We start from the raw sequence: 20,656 nt of genomic DNA on the forward strand, positions 1-20,656 counted from the left end.
AATTCAGTGAATCAAATTGCTTGTCGGTATGCTTAACTTTTAAATATTTTCTATGTAAAAATGTGAATTGTGCCTAGATCATTGGGTCAGAATGTGAAATGCAGGTGGTCCAGATCATTGGATGCATGGCTAGGACACACCCCTTTTGAACTGTTGGATGAAATTAGAGTTTCTAACGAAACCCACATAGACACAGGGAGAACATATCAAATTCCTCACAAACAGCGACCCATGGCAAGCCTCAGGGCTTGAGCTGTATAACCGTGACACAACATGTTGCGCCGTAGTAGTAACAAAAACTATATAGAATAATGCTCTTGCATAGATTTTCTTTATGAGGTAACAGTTTTACCTCATTTTTCCGAAAAGTCATAATTCTAGATTTTAAAATGAAAATTCGTTTTAAAGTTGCGGGACATGTACTAAGAACCTCAATTGAGTCGGTTGAAATAAACATTCAATTCACTGAATCATCTGGAATCACTCGGTTACTTAAAACTGACTCGTGGTACCGCCCTCTCTCTCTGGCGGGAGATGACGACATTGAGCCGGGGTTTGTGAATTCAAAAAGTTCCTTCTAAGAGGTTAGACGCGAACTCGGAGCCGCCGCTTTGCCTGGGAGACGTTCGTGTTTCTGTTTTAGTTCAAAGTATAATTAATGCTTCTTAGTCGTTTATTTTGCGTTATCGTGTTAATATTTTGCTGGTTGGATGTGTTCGTTTGTAGGAAGCGCACATTAGTCATGGGTAAGTTTAACGGATTGACGTTTGCTTGGGTGCTAACGGCCGATACTCTATCGATTAAAGTTCTTATAACTTACTGATGCCCGGTGCATTACTCTAATGTTAACGACTGAGTGTATTTAAGGCGTAATTTAACGTTATGTATAGTGTTAAAACGTGCGGTACACGTGTAAAAAAATAAATAATTCGAGTGAACGATTTAGCTAATTCGAGTGAACGATTTGGTTATTCGTGCACACAATTTAGCTAATACGAGTGAACGATTTAGTTATTCGTGCGCACGATTTAGCTAATTCGCGTGAACGAAGTAGTTATTCGTGCGCACGAATAAGGAATTGATTCTCTGGGGGCTCCGTAGAAGCCAGCTGCCTTTTGCCAAAACTCTTATAATGTGCGAGCTGTGGTACTAATGACTGCAGTCACTGCACATGGAGTAAAATGACCTTAATTAGTCCGTAAAGACAAAAGATATCAGTTCAGTGTTGATCACACTGTGTACATGTGAAGTGTTGAAGTAAACGGTGAGCATCATCTTTTCGGCTGAGCACTAGAAGCTCATAGCTGTCATTTAAACACAAGACACCAACATGGAATAATTATTTGCACTGGATCGAACTCCAGAGCCCTGCATTTCACACAATTGTCCTGTTTATAACTTAGGAGCCATAGATATTTTACATAATTCCTGTGAAGGTTGGTTAGGTTTCTATCTGTGTGTCAGCCTCCGCAGGGACATTAAGCGTTTTAAACTCGCGCTAATATAAAGAAAGAAAGAAAGAACAATATGTAGGCTTAGTTAGAAACAAACTGAAACAACCTTCAAATAACAATATATTAACCATTTAAGAAATAAAACGGGTTTGTACTTTTAATAATATAATTGGTAGTAAACTGCAAAAAAAATCTAATTTTAGCCATCATTGTTACAGAGTCAATAGTCTAAACATTAGTTACAACCACGTCTCACGTTACACGGCCATGTTTTGTTAACCTATTTTAGCGAAAAATATGTTTGTGTGTTTATGTACGTCTACATGTGAGACATTACATATCGGTAAATGATTTGTATGAAGTCCTTAGCTAAAATTGAAGTCCTCTGAAAATTGACTCAAGATATTCCAGCCAAATAACCTTTTAAAAAAATGCTAGGGTGTAATGTAATATTCTGTAAAGCAGCACCACACCCCTCAAATCCTCAGTATGACGTTGTTACAAGATCATATGCTGTAATTATGAGATTAGTATCTCGTTATTATGAGAGTATCTCATTTTTGCAAGTTATGTCGTTAAAAAGAGACAAGCATCTTGTTTTTTTGTGAGATGTCATAAAGAAATTACAAAAAATCCTTTTGTAATTATGAGAAGGTATTGCATTATTATGAGAGATCAGTCTCCGTTCTGTCAGTAATATCTATATTGTTCCGACAAAAGCCACTGAACCGTGGTTTCACTGGGTCGCTCAGCAGTGACCAGTGGTAATAACTGTGGCACTCCATTGGTCAAGTTGTATCTACTTCAACATCCATGTTAACTTTTTATGATCTTATTTTCCTGTAAAGTTGCCTAAGCACTTCTTTCACACACTGATAACTAATACTCTCTCATAAATACGACACAAGTCCTCATAACGACATACTGAGGAATTATTTTTTTTATCATGCATGGCAGCAATATGTTTCTGTATATCTCCACCCATGAAAAACAACAAAATTACCCTTCACAAGAAAGCATTAAAAGCACAAGAAGCATCTGTTTCAGATATTACGTCACCAGCCAGTAACTCCTTAAAAATACTTTAAAATTATTTATTTAAAACCACTTTAAAACTTGAATTCCATTTCCAAGATGAAGGGTAGGATGTTTTTGTATTATATAAACCTGGAAATTCCCCAGTATGTATCACTGCAGCAAAGATGGGGAGTGATCTCCCTCCACAGTTTAGGATGCACATGAACCGTAACTGTTACTTTTTACAGTAATAATTCCCTAAATCTCCATGCAGAGCTGTAGTGAAAAGAACAATAGTCTGAGCAACTGTGTGTCAAGTGAACGCAACATCTGGGAAAAAAGCATCATGGTTTATAAATATTGTGCCATAAGAGCCAGAGCGCAACGTGCACAGCTGCAGCAACATCACTCTGGTGTATCTAGAGTGTGGCATGTATGTGGAGAGAGTGTTCTATCTGTGTGAAGTGAGGGAGCTCACAAACAAAATAATAATAAAAAAGGCACAATAGTTCTGTTTAACTGCTGCCTCACCCACAGGTTATGTATAAATAAAATTAATTAATACAAATGAAGAAATTACACGAAATACTATGGCATTCATCATGGACTGGGGAGGTTGGTTTATGCTATAGGCTAATTGGGATTACACATTGCATGCATATGTATGTGTGATTTGAGTGACAGTGAGTGCGGTTCCCCCAGTTCTTAGCAAGAGGTTATACCCATGTTGACCGCTGCGGTACTTTCAAGCTGAAACCTAAAATGACAGTCTCCTTTATTCTATTGTGGTGATGCAAAACATGATCCATTCAAAACCTATGATCTGATCCAAACTGAGTTTTGTTATCTGTTACACCACTACTGTTTACAACAGGGCTGCTCATTCTAGGTCCTTGAGATCTACCACCCTGGAGATTTCAGACACACCACACTTTAATATTAAAATTCCCCCGTAAGACCTGCATTATCTCGGCCAGGTGCGTTTCATCAGAGTTGGAGATATCTACTGCCCTGCAGAGTTTCTCCAGGAACAGGACTGGGCAGTAGATGTCTAGGAACGGGATTGGGCAGTCCATTTACAAAGCAAGAACCAGAATCAAAGTTTGGATATGAATATAAAAAAGATTAATTAATTTTTTTCTGTCTTTTCATTTCTAACATTCAGCCAGAACATTCCAGATGAACTGAATAACTGAATGCCTGTCTACCATCAACGCAGATGTATCATTTACCAGCTAAAGTTTATCGTGGCACTCTTGGCCGACAGTCTGCAAGAACATGTCATGATCGTTTTGTGGCCACTCCATTGAAAAATGATGTCCCAATGGACAGAAGAACTGGTTCCCGGACCACCCTAGTGTTGAACTCGACAGTGCAGCATGCCATGGAGTCGGGGGCACAAATTCCTTGTGAGCTTAGCAGCATTAACACCACGTCAGTTGAGCACCTATCTCCACAGCTACCAGCATTATTTGCTTCTCCATCAAAGCAGCTCACTGACACACCAGCTAAGGTGTTTGCTAGGCTAAAAGCAAAGGTTCAGCACCAGAACCTTGAGGAGAGGGGGGAGGCACAAAATGCACAGATGGATAAAAACACATTGCTACACTTGGCACAGACAGAAGATGCTATAGAAGAAAGTCAAGAAACATATGTGCTCACTGTTTCTCCTCCTAAATCCCAGAAGATGGCACAACACCCTCCACCAACTGCAGAAACAACTACAGATGTGGATAGTGACCAAAGCAACAAAACTGATGCTGATTTGTTACATGGTTGGTTGCATATTTCTCTCAGTTTTTCTTACTCAAAGTAAAAAATATACAATGTTTTTTGAAATAGGTTTTTCCTACCTCAATTGCTATAGTTTATTAAGTTTGGGGTGTTAATGTCACGTGGCCCTGAGTGTAACCTGTTTAAAAAGGACTAATTTGCTCTCATTGTAATGAAACATAAACCTTCAGTATTGTAAAAATTAATTATCAAATACTAAGACAATTTTAAGAAAAACATAATGTAACCTTATTTATTGCAGTGCCAACAATGTGTTATATTGGCTGCCCTTTCTCTTATCTTTCAAAAGAAAAGCCTTTCAAGATGTTTTTTTATCCTTATTTTACAGTAGATACATTGTAATATATTTGTCTTTTGATTTATTTATTTATTTATTGTTATTTTGTTTATTAAGAGCCAGTTGTTCTGTTAGAGAGATGGCCCATGGAGGAATCATTCATGCAAGTGAAAGCACAGCAAAAGAAGCTGTTGGTAAATCACACCAGGAATATTGGGGATTTTAAAAACGGTATGTATATGATGATATTAATACTCTAAAATGAACCGTTAGAATTAAGTCTGTGGGTAAGAGCATTGTTTGTGCAGTAAGGTATATTTGGTTTCAGTCTTAAATGATATTCTATACAGATATGGTATGGCCTAGGTTTTGTGCTCTGCACATATCTAATCAAGTGTCTGACCTAAAAAAAAAAAAAAAATAGGTGAGGTTTAGGAACCATGGTCTACACTGTATAACTTGGGCAGTTGATCTAGAAGTTTTCAGTCAACAAACTGTGTAATTGTTCTGTAAGCTTTGAGCCTTTTTATGTAGCCAGAATGATTTCTGAGCTGCAAATGAATCTGACCATCACACTATGTCTATCCTATCAGAAGATAACTGGTGTTTGATGTGTCCGTAATGCAATGTGTGAAACAGTCTTTCCATGTTCAAAATGGACTTTGCAGGATGTGGGGAACACCTTTATTATACCCACATGCTGCCAGCTGAGTTGGAGGTGTGCTTTCATGTCTGTTGTCATGTCAGAGCACTAAATGCTGTGTAGATTAAGCCAGCATTTGCACATTGTGTTTATATAGTTTTTTTTCCCCATTACCCAGAGCCTTATGTTTTGCTTGAGCACACTCCTATTGAGAAGTCAGGTGTTCGTTTGGGAAGCTCCAAGCAGACACAAGTGATGGATTGGGTCAGGAGTTCACAATTCGTTAGAAATAAAGGTAATTTTTCTACTTCATAACAATTTCTGTAATACAAAATGAAAACTATGTTCCCAACACAGCCACAGTTATGACTCTTAATTATATTGAACTGTAGGATGTCGAGGTGTCTTTGCTGATGCAAGTATAAAGGAAGATTCAAAAGATGGAACTGTGGAAGATGAATGTGGTACAGCGTACACGGAGAGCTTGGGCAAGGCCGTCAGCAACCAAACCGAGGATATGGCTTATAGCCATGGTGGGCTACCCTCTCAGGCCCTTCCTAACGTAATGAATGATTCTCTTCTGCAACTTTCTCCTCGTGTCTCAATACCTCGAAAGAATGCTGCATTTAAAAACGTACTGTCAAAGCCAAAGAGTGAAACTGAAAAAACGGATGGAGCTATGCATGCAAGGACACGTTCAGTAAGTCAAGCATACTTTGAGCACATAAACCGACAAGAAATTGATGTACCGATTAAATATGGTGAAAAAAATGCAGGGGCATTCCTGCTGCTTGTGCCACATTCCTAGACAACTCTAGTTGGAGGTGAACAGATGCAAATTTTAAAGGAATAAAGGCACTGAAAATTTCCATCCTAAACAGGGCTTGAATTTGTTGATATTTTTATTTTATTTATTTTTTTAAATAGAATTTTGACCAAAACATGTCACAACAATTTAATTTAAACCCCATAGAACTGTAATGACTTGTGGAAAGGGGATATATGTCTTATATGTAAATGTATAAAATATATGTATATTTTGTTATGTCTAAATGTATCATCCATATGAGTTCTATTCCCTGTTCATACTGAACTATTATATTAATTGCTAATATTATGTCTTCTAATGTTTCTGTTTATTGTTTGTTGGTTTTTATAAAGGTAAAAGGGGTTCACTTAAGAGAATGGGTGTTGAAGTTGCACCAAAACAAAAACCTTGTTGTTGATGGCATTCGTGTGTAAGTGTGTATAATATATATAATAGTATAATAATAATATAATATATATATATATATATATCTTTGCATTTAAATTCTCAAAATATATTGTCATTTCATCATAATTTAAAAAAGAGAGCCCTTCTGGTTTATTGAGATTAATCTGTGGTGGCTGGCTGTATGTTCGTTAAACATTGTTTCCATGTTTTCTACACAGAGACAACAAGGTAACGTGGCACAGCAGCTGCATCACTGAGCGAGTCTCAGATAATGTAGTTAAGACCGCATCAGGGAATACCTATGTTCTAATTGGGAAGATGTCGAAAAGCCGCAATTCACGTAAGCACAGTTGTTTCATATAAGTTCATAGACTGATTGTTTTAAATTACTCAGTGCTTTATTAATCTAACCTTATTTTATTTTACAGCATTTCCCCTGTGGTTTTTAAAGATGTTTCAATTTGGGTTTCCAGAAAATTGGAAGGAATGCTTGAAAAAATTTATGGCTGAGCAGGGACAGTATGTTGCTTCTATGTTCCATGTTCTCTAACCTTTTAATTGTTTGTGGTATGATTTCTTTACGATTAAAACATTTATCATTAATTTCAGGTCCAAAAAAAGTCGTGGGAGGAACAGTTCCTCAAGAAAACAAATTTCAAAATGTCTTAAGCCTAAGGACTCTGTAACCTGTGAGTACTCTAACTGCAAGAATACTTTTTTGCACTCTTTGGAGTGAATTGTCTGATCGTGTGTGTGTGTGTCCCCACCCCTCTTATATTTTATATATATATATATATATATATATATATATATATATATATATATATATATATATATAAATGTAAATTTACAGAAAATATTCTTTCAGTAATTTAAGCTAAAATTATCTCTTTGATGCAGTGTCAGTTACTAGTGCCGATCGGACTCCAAGTGCAACGGTTTCCCGCAGTGGCCGTCTTATCAAGCCTCCTCTGGAATACTGGAGAGGAGGGAGGGTCATTCTAGACTCTGAAATGAATGTTACAATCCATGAGGATTATGCATCAACCTCCAGTTTATTCACGGTAGTAATTAATTGTCAGTCTGAAAATTGTGTATTTATTTATGAATGATTGATAACGCTTCTTTTGAGGAATTATGTGGTTATTTAAAAATTAAGCTATTTGTCATGTGATTTGACAAATTCTGATTTCAGCCAGTGGTAACTGCAAAGTCACAAAAAAAATCAAATGACCAAACAGATGTTTCCAGACCTCAAGGTGAAGGTAAGCTCAACACCATGAAATGCCATATTGTAATTTTTTTTTTAATTTTGGTATTAAGAGAAGTTAACTTGTTTTAAAATGAATTGTTACAGAAACTCAAAATATCAATGAAGAAGGAATGTGTGTGCCACAGAGACGTGTCAAACAGCATATTAAATCTCAAAAAGTGCATCACAGAACCAAAGCCTTGAAGAAAGGTTCACAGGAAAAATCAGAGGACACTGCCCCCTGTTCTGATTCTGATCATGCAGTAAAGCAACCCCTTCCTCAGGAGGCACAGTCAGAGAGGATATGTTTGAGGAGAGGAAGGTCATATTTAAAAGGGAGAAACTCTGCTGGGTCAGAGAGTGAAAGTGCTGAGGTGAACCCACCAGGTCTTGAGAAGGGTCTAACTTCATCATCATCTGAAGTTGATGCTTTTCCACTTCAAGGCTCTGAGAACAGAGAGAAAAGCAATCTTATCAGGAAGCGTCTAAACGGATTAACTAGGATTGAGCTGCTCTCAGATTCATTCTCTAATTCCGATGACACCAATTATCCTCGCACACGTTCCAGAGTTCAGAACAGTACATATCTTAATGATGTATTCACCCCTCCCGCACCTCCAAAAGCATGCAGACCAAAAGGCTCCAAATCAGGCCAAACGGTTCTACCTGAAACTATGTCAGAAGAGGACTTGTATATGGAAGAAGAAAAAATGAAAAATTCAGAAACTGATCCACAGAGAAAAAGCAGAGTTTCAAAGAAGTGTGAGAATTATATTTTGGATGCAGGTGATGGTGCCCCTTCAGAAGTAGGAAGACAAGTCAGAAAGAAGACTCCTTCTGTGAAAACAAAGCTAAAACAAAGAACGGTTTCAGGAGCATCTACAAGTCCAACAAATGGACTGTCCTCTCCAGACAACAATTCTAATCAGTCAGAAAAAGTGCATGATACCCAGTCTATTATGCCAGGTGATACTGTTAAGGAACAGAAAGCAGTGAGGGGCAAAACAAGCCACAAAAACAAGGTGCAAACTAGACAACACAGTGAGAAAGAGCAGGAGATATCAGATGGAAAATGGACAGCTAAAGAACTTCAGAAACTTAATGAGTAAGCCTTTCAATTATATGTATTTACAGTAATGGATCACTTTATTCTTTTGTGTAGGGCTAAATTTAAATTTTATGCGAAGGTGTGCTTGATGCTTAAAACATACTTTGTATTCATGCATGTTACACAAAGCCAGTTCTTGTTAGCCCAATTTTCATGTTCTATACATAAAACATTTAAAATGCTGGTCTATGGGACTTAAACCATGCCTTTGACAGACACATACACAGATCAACCGTAATATTATGACCACCTCCATGTTTCTATACATGTTACTGTTCTATTTATAGGAGCATGTTGTAGTTGTGTAATTATAGACTATAGTCCATTTGTTACCCTGTATATGTTATGTATACGTACACTTTTACCCTATTCTTCAGTGATCAGGACCACCCCATAGCAGGTATAATTTGCTGGCGGCTCATTCTCAGCCCTGCAGTGACACTGATGTGGCCATGATGTCTGTTGTGCTGGTACAAATGAATCAGACACAGCAGTGCTGCTAGAGTTTTTAAGCACCTTGACCACTCACTGTCCACTGTTGGGACACTCCTACCTTATTTGTCCATGTTGTAGATATAAAGTCAGAGACAGTAGCTGATTTCTTGGTGCACTGTTTGTCATCTAGTTTTTCATCAGTGAACTCAGGAGGATGCCCACAGGATGTTTTGGCACTGAGGTGTTTAAAAACTCCAGCAGCACTGCTTTTTCTGATCCACTCTTACAGCACAACACGCACTAAACACACCACCACCACCACATCAGTGTCACTGCAGCGCTGAGAATGATTTACCACCCACATCATGCCTGCTCTGTGGGGTTTCTGAAGAACAGGGTGAAAAGGAGCAAACAATGTGTACAGAGCAACATATGGACTCCAGTCTTCAATTGTAGAACTACAAAGTGCTCCTGTGGACAGTGGAGTTGGTCATAATGTTATGATTGATCGGTGTACATGCATACACAGGTAACACACTTAAGCTGATGTGTTGAGCAAAATTGAGTATGTTTATCTTTCTGTCCAGGGCTGTAAATTGCTTACCAAAGCACAAGAGTGGATACTGGGTGAATGTTGCCTTAGTAGTTGGCACCCGCTCAGCTGAAGAGTGTCAGGAACAGTATACTGCACAACACCAAACTCGAGGAAGAGTAAGAGGAAAACAAAAGGCTCCTAAATCACTCGAAACAGGTAAATTAAATACAACATACAAGTACTTTTTACTTTTTAACCTGGATAATATATTTCATATGCTTTTTAAATACACATTTAACTTTGTTTACAGGAAAGAATGCGGCTCAAATCACTGCCAAGGTTGGAACCCTTAAGAGGAAGAAACAGATATGGGAATTTCTGGATCACATGACCAAAGATGATCATGATGATGTTTTCACAGGCTCACCAATGCACAGCAAACAAATCAAGGTGAATACACAATCAGCTCTGTGTAGTACAGCTAGACAATATGGGCAGCATTTAATCGTAATATATTAATTTTGATTGAAAAGCAACAGAGCATCTGCCAAGAACAACCACAAAAGAGGTCTATCTACTAACTTCACAACATATACAGGGGTTGGACAATGAAACTGAAACACTTGTCATTTTAGTGTGGGAGGTTTCATGGCTAAATTGGAGCAGCCTGGCGGCCAATCTTCAGTAATTGCACATTGCACCAGTAAGACCATGTGCATCCAATGGTTCAAACATTGTGTCCTGAAGGCGGTGCCATGTATCAGGATGACAATGCACCAATACACACAGCAAGACTGGTGAAAGATTGGTTTGATGAACATGAAAGTGAAGTTGAACATCTCCCATGGCCTGCACAGTCACCAGATCTAAATATTATTGAGCCACTTTGGGGTGTTTTGGAGGAGCGAGTCAGGAAACGTTTTCCTCCACCAGCATCACGTAGTGACCTGGCCACTATCCTGCAAGAAGAATGGCTTAAAATCCCTCTGACCACTGTGCAGGACTTGTATATGTCATTCCCAAGACAAATTGATGCTGTATTGGCCGCAAAAGGAGGCCCTACACCATGCTAATAAATTATTGTGGTCTAAAACCAGGTGTTTCAGTTTCATTATCCAACCTCTGTAGTTGCCAAGTCTTTCAGATATCCTCCTGAAAAACTATACATTTTATAAATAAATCAACATTTCTATCTCCAGAGGTGGTGGAAGTGTGAAGTTCTCATCAGTGGAATAGCCAGAAATTGACCTTTGGCTGGTCTTGGGCAAAAGTGGCTGGGCACAATTTTTTTTCCTTGAATAATATTAAAAAAAAAATGCAAGCCTTAGGGGTCTGGAATAATTGTTTCCAATGTTGGCCCTCCTGAAGCTACGACCCTGGTTCTTTTTTGTATTTTAACTAAAATTTGTCACTTATTTATATATTTCTTACTTAATTTCATACTTGATTTGGAGTAAACACATGATTCCATGCCAGTACACCTTTAAATTTGAGACGAAACGCCAAGAAATGAGAAAATTGTGAGCCTGATGCAGTTGCTGGGGAGAATAAAAAACAGAGGAAACACTGAACTGATTGCAATGTCCTGCAGTGAACGCCAGTCAGTGATAAATGCTGTAAATGTATATCGGAAATGTGTGTAAAAATCATGTCACCATGTTTGCAATATCTAATCACCATATACACAGATATCAGTGGATTAGAAAAGCCTGCCTTGTACCTGAACTTCACTGTCCATTTTATCATCTCCACTGACTCTACAGGAGCTCTTTGTAGTCTATAAAATTACAGCCTGTCGGCCACCTGTTTCCATGTATAGCTTCTTATCCCCGTTTCACCCTGGTCTTTTATGTGAGTTTAAGGTAAAATACCACCTAGTGATTCTTTGATGTTGTCACTAATGGGTTCTGAAATCCAGGCTCTTAACCATTGCTGTATTTATAGGGAAACATGAATTTGTGTGTGTGTGTAAAACTTTTAAAGCTATGAAACTTAAAAAGGTTTGTTTTCATGCAGTTACCTGTATGGTCTACAAATGGAGAAGACGCAAACTTCAGCCAGCTACAGAATCCACAGACCCCCAGCTCGAAAATCTATGCAACAGTGAAAACACCTCAGTGTCTCCATATTACTCCAGGGATGCTGGGGTCTGTCAATAGGTAGGCTCTTCTGCTTCACCACCAAAAACCTTAATATTCATACATTTGTGATATTTGCTGTAATTCAAGCACAAAGAATCAAGATATATGTTAAGCTTCACAAAATCTAACAAATGGATGATTGGGTATTTCACTTAATGGAGACAAAGCCCTGATTGTAAATTTATGCATGTGCATATAAAATTATTACCACATTTGTAATGGTTCTTAAATATGTAAATAGCATATTTTTTTTTAATCTAGTATGAAGGTTTTGTATTTGACATTCATAAGTGTAAAAGGACAATTGTTTTCTTTAAGGAATGACAATGATAAGTATATATACCAACTACAAAAGGTGAAAAAACAAGGCAAACACGGCAAAAAGGCAAGCCCACAGGTATGTTTGATTTTATGATCAAATTGTTATTGGCCAGGTTTTAAGATGTCCTCTGATTAACACATACTATGTAGACTACTAGTCACTGTTTTTAATTGTGTTTTAAGGAGGACACTCCTGTTTCATCAGGGAGAAAAACCAAGAAGAGATGTGTTGGTATGTGCACTCTTATAATATGAAATTATCCAACATTGTTGTTGGTATGACATTCTGTGCCAAATGTCATTATCATTGTTACCTGAGGGTTAGCTCCTAACTTCAGGTTTTGCCTGTGTTATCTCTGTGTCTACAGCTGAAGATGAGAACTTTTTTGTGTGGAACATGCTGTCTGACAAAAATGCTCCATCGATTAGTGAGGATGAGGAGGAGGATGATTATTTCATGGAGGAGTACTGAGTATATAATTCCATAAATATGATTCTTTACAATGAAACAGATGCTGGTTTTCCACCATTTTATCAGTTCTTAAAAAAGGTTATTAAAACAAGTTTTTGCAGAACTTATGAATCACCTTTCAAAAATTGAATGCATTTTACCCATCCAAGGCAGTTACCATACAATAGTATTGCACAGAGTATTGAGCAATTTTTATTAGCCACACACCAAGAGCAGTGAGCACGCACACCAGGAGCAGCACGTTGCCAGGCATAACACCTGGGGAGCTGATTTAGTTGCCTTGCTCAAGGGCACTTGTGGATGATTTTTTTTTTTTTTTCTTCTTCTTCTTCTTCTTTCTCCTCTTCCTCTGTCCTGGGAGTTGAACCCATGACCCTGTGGTCTCAAGCTTGTTCCTCTAACCTTAAAGCCACAGCTCTCCCAAAGTATGATGCTGAAACTGTTTAATATAAAACCATTTTGGATGTAACAAAGTTGTATATATTGGTTCATTTTGTACACATTTTTTAAAATCAGTTTTAGTTTTTATAGTGATTGGTTTTTTCTAACTTTTACATTTTGCATCTAGAATACATATTAAAATAACAAAAAAAGTGTTATATGCGTCATTGTTGTGAATGATGCCAATAAAAATAAATCATTATTCATGGTCTTGTTTCATGTTTTTTTTTTTTTTTGCTCTTTACGTTTTCTTTATCAAAAGAAACCTGACGGTGGCAGCAGTGCGCTAATATATAAGACATTGCACAACTGTGTTAATGAACAAAGCTAAACGCCATTAATTTTTCTTGGCCAGCAAAGTAATTCACAGAAGGGCATTTGGTGATGACTGGAGCAAAAAAATCTTTGACCGTGAGAGAGAGGTAGCAGAATGTCTGCAGTAAAATGTTAGATTTTACACTTGATATCTTGCAGCAGTTCTAAAATGAAATTCAGAAGTCATGAATATAAACTGTTTTGTAAATTTGTGTTTTTCATATTTTCAATACATTTATGAATAATATATTTGGAAAGTGGGACTGGCCCTTAAGAATTTGGATATGATTCAGTTCAGCCACCTTTTGAAAAAAGTTTGGACACCCCTGTTTTAGCACGTCTCTAAAAACCCCAATGTGTCTCTCCCCATCATTGGAAACTTCTCATGTATGCTAGTTACCCATGCTGTGGTAATTGCATTGTCACATGACACAATTCATAAGGGATGATGGCCTTTACACCCATTGCTGATAACATTCTAGGTGAACCCTCTTGTCCAAATAATTAATATATATACAAACACACAGGGGTTGGACAATGAAACTGAAATACCTGTTGTTTTAGTGTGGGAAGTTTCATGGCTAAATTGGACCAGCCTGGTGGCCAATCTTCATTAATTGCACCAGTAAGAGCAGTGTGTGAAGGTTCAATTAGCAGAGGGTAAGAGCACAGTTTTGCTCAAACTTTTGCCATGCACACAACATTATGGGTGACATCCCAGAGTTCAAAAGAGGACAAATTGTTGGTGTGCATCTGTGACCAAGACAGCAAGTCTTTGTGATGTATCAAGAGCCACGGTATCCAGCGTATTGTCAGCATACCACCAAGAAGGACGAAACACATCCAACAGAATTGTTGTGGACGCAAGAGGAAGCTGTCTGATAGGGATGTTCGGGTGCTGACCCGGATTGTATCCAAAAAACAAAACCACAGCTGCCCAAATCACGGCAGAATTAAATGTGCACCTCAACTCTCCTGTTTCCACCAGAGCTGTCTGTCGGGAGCTCCACAGGGTCAATATACACAGCCAGGCTGCTATAGCCAAGCCGTTGGTCACTCGTGCCAATGCCAAATGTCGTTTCAATGGTGCAAGGAGTGTAAATCTTGGGCTGTGGACAATGTGAAACATGTATTGTTCTCTGATGAGTCCACCTTTACTATTTTCCCCACATCCGGGAGAGTTACGGTGTGGAGAAGCCCCAAATAAGTGTACCACCAAGACTGTTGCATGTCCAGAGTGAAGCATGGGTGTGGATCACTGATGGTTTGGGCTGCCATATCATGGCATTCCCTTGGCCCAATACTTTTGCTTGATGGGTGTGTCACTGCCAAGGACTACCGAACATTTCTGGAGGACCATGTGCATTCAATGGTTCAAACATTGTATCCTGAAGGTGGTGCTGTGTATCATGACGACAATGCACCAATACACACAGCAAGACTGGTGAAAGATTGGTTTGATGAACATGAAAGTGAAGTTGAACATCTCCCATGGCCTGCACAGTCACCAGATCTAAATATTATTGAGCCACTTTGGGGTGTTTTGGAGGAGCGAGTCAGGAAACGTTTTCCTCCACCAGCATCACGTAGTGACCTGGCCACTATCCTGCAAAAAGAATGGTTTAAAATCCCTCTGACCACTGTGCAGGACTTGTATATGTCATTCCCAAGACGAATTGACGCTGTATTGGTCGCAAAAGGAGGCCCTACACCATACTAATAAATTATTGTGGTCTAAAACCAGGCCTTTCAGTTTCATTATATATATTTACAATTCGTTCACACGATTTAGCTAATTTGAGTGAACGAATTAGTTATTTGTGCGCACGAATAAGGAATTGATTCTCCGGGGGCTCCGTAGAAGCCAGCTGCCTTTTGCCAAAATTCTTATAATGTGCGAGCTGTGGTACTAATGACTGCAGTCACTGCACATGGAGTGAAATGACCTTATTTAGTCCGTAAAGACAAAAGATATCAGTTCAGTGTTGATCAAGTGTTTTAAACTCGTGCTTATATAAATATATAAAGAACAATATGTAGGCTTAGTTAAAAACGAACTGAAACAACCTTCAAATAAACAACAAATAAACAAATTAAGAAATAATTGTTTAAATAAACAAGGAATATTACATGTATGGAACTAAATTAATAAAATAAACGTAAAATATATATTAAAATAAAAATAAATATATACAAATATGAATTTAACTAAATTAGTAAATTAAACAATATATTCACATAGGAACGAAATGATCAAATAATTTCTCCTTCAGTACAGTGGCCTTAGATCTCTGTTATATATCCGTTATAATCTCCGTTGGAAAGAAACATAATTGTTTTTCACGAATCCATTAATCTCCGACTAATACTTTCACAGCAGGCGGCCCTTGTGTTCCTGACGTCTAAGGACAGATAGCGATTTTATTTACAAAATAAATAGCAATATATTCTGCTTATTCGATTCCCACTCCGGGTGACTGTCTGTGAGGAGTTGGTGTGTTCTCCCCGTGTCCGCGTGGGTTTCCTCCGGGTGCTCCGGTTTCCTCCCACAGTCCAAAAACACACATTGCAGGTGGATTGGCGACTCGAAAGTGTCCGTAGGTGTGAATGTGTGTGTGTGTCTGTGTTGCCCTGTGAAGGACTGGCGCCCCCTCCAGGGTGTATTCCCGCCTTGCGCCCAATGATTCCAGGTAGGCTCTGGACCCCCGCGACCCTAAATTGGATAAGCGGTTACAGATAATGGATGGATGGATATTCTGCTTATATTTGCCAAATATCTGAAATTGAATTATTATACCGCGGTGTGTGTCTGTGTGTGTGGCAAATCTGACCATGTTTTTCGCAAATACAGTGTAACCGCTGTACTATATTTTATTAAATTACAATGAGATCTGAAAGCATCTTATCGGTTTAAGAGGTCCAGTCTCATCCTCATTACATTACCATATATAACCTATATGTCCTGATGTCTTATAATTAGTTATATTAAAACACAATTACTACCATATGTCCTGTGTTTAAAATAGTCTGCTTATTTAGGACTCCTATATATGTATTATACTCTGAGAATAACTGTGTCTTGTGTTTAAATGACAGCTATGAGCTTCTAGTGCTCAGCCGAAAAGATGATGCACGCCGTTTACTTCAACACTTCACATGTACACAGTGTGATCAACACCGAACTGATATCTTTTGTCTTTATGGACTAAATAAGGTCATTTTACTTCATGTGCAGTGACTGCAGTCATTAGGACCACAGCTCGCACATTATAAGAGTTTTGGCAAAAGGCAGCTGGCTTCTACGGAGCCCCCAGAGAATCAATTCCTTATTCGTGCGCACAAATAACTAATTCGTTCACTCGAATTAGCTAAATCTTGTGCTCGAATAACTAATTCATTCACTCGAATTAGCTAAAACGTGTGAACGAATTGTAAATCGTTCACTCTAATTATTTTTTTTTTTTTACCCATGTCCCCTCCAGGGCTCCTTAGTCATTAATACCACGGCTTGTACATTATAATAGTTTTGGCAAAAGGCAGCTGGCTTCTACCCCAGTAAACAAGGAACGTCCCTGGACGTTCAAAATAGGTCTAAATGTAGTCTGTCCGTCAAGGACATATTTTAAACGTCAATGGACGTCCAAAATCCATCTTAATAAGTTAGTTAAGTGGTGACCAATCGATAACATCAGTGGACGTCCAAAATGCGTTTTATACAAGTAATTTATTTCGGGACCAATTAATAACGTCAATGGACGTCCAAATACGTCTAATAGTCTCTTTTCAATGTCTGTGTTTGGACGTCTTTTCAACTTTCATTTCCAACCTTAAGAGAATGTTCATTAGACGGCAGTCATTACGTTATTTCAACGTTGAATCAACGGCTAAATGTTTACTGGGACGGAGCCCCCAGAGAATCAATTCCTTATTTGTGCGCACGAATAACTATTTCGTTCACTCGAAGTAGCTAAATTGTTCGCACAAATAACTAATTCGTTACCTCAAATTAACTAAATCATGTGCGGAATAACTCATTTGTTCACTCCAATTAGCTAAAACGTGTGAACGTATTGTAAATCGTTCACTCAATTATTATTATTATTATTATTATTTTTTTTTTTTTTTTAATGAAAACAAGTTGGGACAAGTATTCCTTTGACCACAGTCTATATCTGCTATTTTTTAACCAAATGAACTTGGGCCCAAAGAACATCTGCATTTCTCTTTGTGCAAACTCTTTTGAGTTTCAAGTTGCATTTCTTGATGTAGCTGTTGACTACTATGGGACAAGGGTTTTCCAGAATGTTACCGATCCTATCTGGTTGTATTTATATCAGCTGCATGGCTGTGTGTCATGCCATGCATGATGGCTAACTCTAAATGGCATGTTTCTAAACACTGCTGCCCTACACATTTCTATGAATTACCAATAAAATGATTATGCTGAAAAAGTTGACGCTGTGCTGGATTAAAATGATTTACTAATCTAATTTATAAAGAACAACAAAAGAACCTAATGTATGGAACGTTTGTAAATTGAATTGTGAATGGAAAAGTGATAAAATGTGGCATTTTCTCTAAAAGTGTTTAATCAATGGTGGGCCACCCAGAAAGTGCCAGCTGACTTCCAACTTTGCCCTCAGTCACCAATCGTAGTCCACCATCTTCTTGTTGTCTCCTCATTTACAGTATTAGCCGAGCTATAATTTATTGACACCTAGTCTATTTATTACACTTTAAATCATTAATTCTTTAGAAAACCTTACCTGAATAAATCTAGGATATTTTTTGCCTATGTGAGATAATCTCAGTGATACACATTATTACTCCAAGCTGAACTCATGCAGCTTGTTACTTATTTCACCATATTTATTAATTTGAACAGTTTTCCTGTTTTTGACATGCCAGAAACACCTCTGTGACAAAAGCTACATGGTTAATGGCGGTCCAGCAAAACCAGGCTTAACTAGATTCTCTTTGCTCTTGTTTTGAAATGTCTGACAGTTCTCTCAAAAAGTTGGTCACAATGTGAGGCACAACCCACGTTTGTTTGCAAGGTACATGATACTCTTGCCTTTTATCAATTCACTTGCTTAGTATTGAATATATTTAAATTTAAATAAGTTTTCACTTTAATGTTGCCTCTGTCCTAACTTTTTTTGGAGTGTGCTGCAGAAATCAATCCTAAATCAGTTTATTAAACAAAAATCAGTTCAGTGAAATTCAGTAAAAACACTGGAAACATGTCTGTGTTTTATTTAAATTTGTTAGTTTGTTATAGTCGTTATTGTATAGTACAAACTTTCTGAAGGAGCACTATCTGTAATAAAAAGGGGGTTGAAAGAAAGTAAACTATACTTAAACTGAAAACATTAGCAAGGAATGTATGAAATATGCAATCAAATTTAAATCAAATCATAGTTTATTTGTCACATATATTACTATAGTTGTACAAATCAACATAAAAGTATATGTTAAACATGTATACAGAGAGAATACTGTAAATTTGGAAGTAGAGAGTAATATAACTATAAAAATGCAAAAATAATAATGTAAAATAAAAGAAATCCCCCTCCAGGGTGTGTTCCTGCCTTGCGCCCAGTGATTCGGGCTAGGCTCAGGACCCACCGCCACCCTGAACTGGATAAGCGCTTACAGACAATGAATGAATGAATAAAAACATGTAATAGACCTTTTAAAAAATAAATATAGATTAAATATGTATTATAAAGAAACAATAATATAATGTATTGCTGTGGAGGAACAAAAAGCTTAAGCAAGGACACATCCTCCTTCTGCACAGGGCTCACTCTCATCTGGACAAGGGGAGAGGTGCTGTGAAGGTTCTTTGACTTCTCCAGTGCCTTCAACACCATCCATCCCCTTCTACTGAGAGACAAGCTGATGGAGATTGCCTGGATCACGGACTACCTCACCAGGAGACCAGAACATGTCAGAATCAGGGACTGCACATAAGACATAAGTGATCAGCAGCACAGGAGCACCACAGGGGACCATGCTCACTCCAGTTCTTTTCACCCTGTACACAGCCAACTTCACATAGAACTCAGAGTCATGCCAAATGCAGAAGTTCTCAGGCGACCCAGCAGTTGTGGGGTGTGTGTGTGACGCACAGGAGAAAAGTACAGGAACCTGATAGAGGACTTTGTGATGAGTTGCAGATCCAACCACCTGCAGCTGAACAATGTGAAAACAAAGAAGATGCTAGTGGACCTCAAAAGATCCAGGCCTTCTCTGCACCCAATCTCCATCAAGGGGGTTGATGTGGAGGTGTTCAGGACCTACAAATATCTCAACGTTCACAAGGACGACAAGCTGGAAAGCTCAGTGAATACTTACACCCTCTACAAGGAGGGACAGGGCAGGCTCTACTTCCTGAGAAGGCTTGGGTCCTTCATGTTCTGCCAGATAGTCCTTCAGATGTTGTACCAGTCTGTTATGTTAGCCAGTGCCCTCTTCTGTGCAGTAGTACATTATGGAGGCTGCATTTAGATGAGGGACGCCGGGCGACTCGACAGGCTAGTGAGGAAAGCTGTTTTTGTGCTGGGAACAGACCTGGATTCTCTAACATCAGTGGCAGAGAGAAGGGCCCTCAGTAAACTCAGTAAACCCTCTGCACAGTGCCATCATCAGGCAGAGGATCTCTTTTAGCAGCAGACTGCTGTCCCAGTCCTGCTCCACGAACAGATTCAGGAAGTCTTTTGTCCCTAAGGCCATTAGATTGTTCAACTCATCTCAGCACAGCAAATAATAATCCTGTGACTCTGCTGAACCCCGAACAATTTAATAGACACAACTCCACTACTGTACTGGTCTACACTGTTTACACTGTTGGGTTAACTGCACTACCTCCATCTCACTGTGAGATTTTTCTAAATCTATTTCTAATTTTTATATTTTATATTTTATATTCTATTTTATACTTCTACTTGCTATTTCATATTTTATTTTATATTCTATATTCAGCTCCACTTCTATATTCAGTTTATTTGTATTTGTGTTGTCTTTATCTTTGTATTTATATTTTATTCTTTAATGTGGAACAGCTATTGGTTGCCTTGAATTTCCCTCTGGCATCAATAAAGTATCTATCTAAATTATATAAGTATATTATGATGACAACAAATATATCCCCATATATCAACACACGCTAATAAACATATTTTATATTATATTATGTGGAGGAATCCCCTCATTCCGGGGTGGGTGATTTC

The 20,656-nt window shown here is 38.1% G+C and overlaps 1 protein-coding gene across 1 annotated transcript; it reads left to right on the forward strand.

Moving 5' to 3' along the window:
- The first annotated feature begins 586 nt into the window (after window positions 1-586).
- mis18bp1 (MIS18 binding protein 1) lies at window positions 587-13,266 on the forward strand. Its single transcript, XM_066673228.1, has 18 exons — window positions 587-746; window positions 3,637-4,246; window positions 4,660-4,773; window positions 5,364-5,480; window positions 5,578-5,885; window positions 6,347-6,423; window positions 6,620-6,741; window positions 6,830-6,920; window positions 7,011-7,090; window positions 7,302-7,465; window positions 7,597-7,666; window positions 7,759-8,758; window positions 9,784-9,947; window positions 10,042-10,181; window positions 11,748-11,890; window positions 12,191-12,269; window positions 12,377-12,425; window positions 12,562-13,266. Exons 2-18 carry the CDS (start codon window positions 3,691-3,693, stop codon window positions 12,663-12,665), a joined length of 3,378 nt encoding a protein of 1,125 aa, XP_066529325.1. The 5' UTR covers window positions 587-746; window positions 3,637-3,690; the 3' UTR covers window positions 12,666-13,266.
- Window positions 13,267-20,656: the final 7,390 nt, after the last annotated feature.

Source organism: Hoplias malabaricus, chromosome 1 (genome assembly GCF_029633855.1).
Source record: "Hoplias malabaricus isolate fHopMal1 chromosome 1, fHopMal1.hap1, whole genome shotgun sequence".
NCBI lineage: Eukaryota > Metazoa > Chordata > Actinopteri > Characiformes > Erythrinidae > Hoplias > Hoplias malabaricus.

Excerpts from the sequence above, each read along its gene's own strand:
- mis18bp1 (XM_066673228.1), top strand. The coding sequence starts at position 3,691 with ATGTATCATTTACCAGCTAAAGTTTATCGTGGCACTCTTGGCCGACAG. Across the intron at positions 4,247-4,659 it reads TGATGCTGATTTGTTACATG|AGCCAGTTGTTCTGTTAGAG; the intron begins GTTGGTTGCATA and ends TTGTTTATTAAG. Across the intron at positions 9,948-10,041 it reads TCCTAAATCACTCGAAACAG|GAAAGAATGCGGCTCAAATC; the intron begins GTAAATTAAATA and ends CTTTGTTTACAG.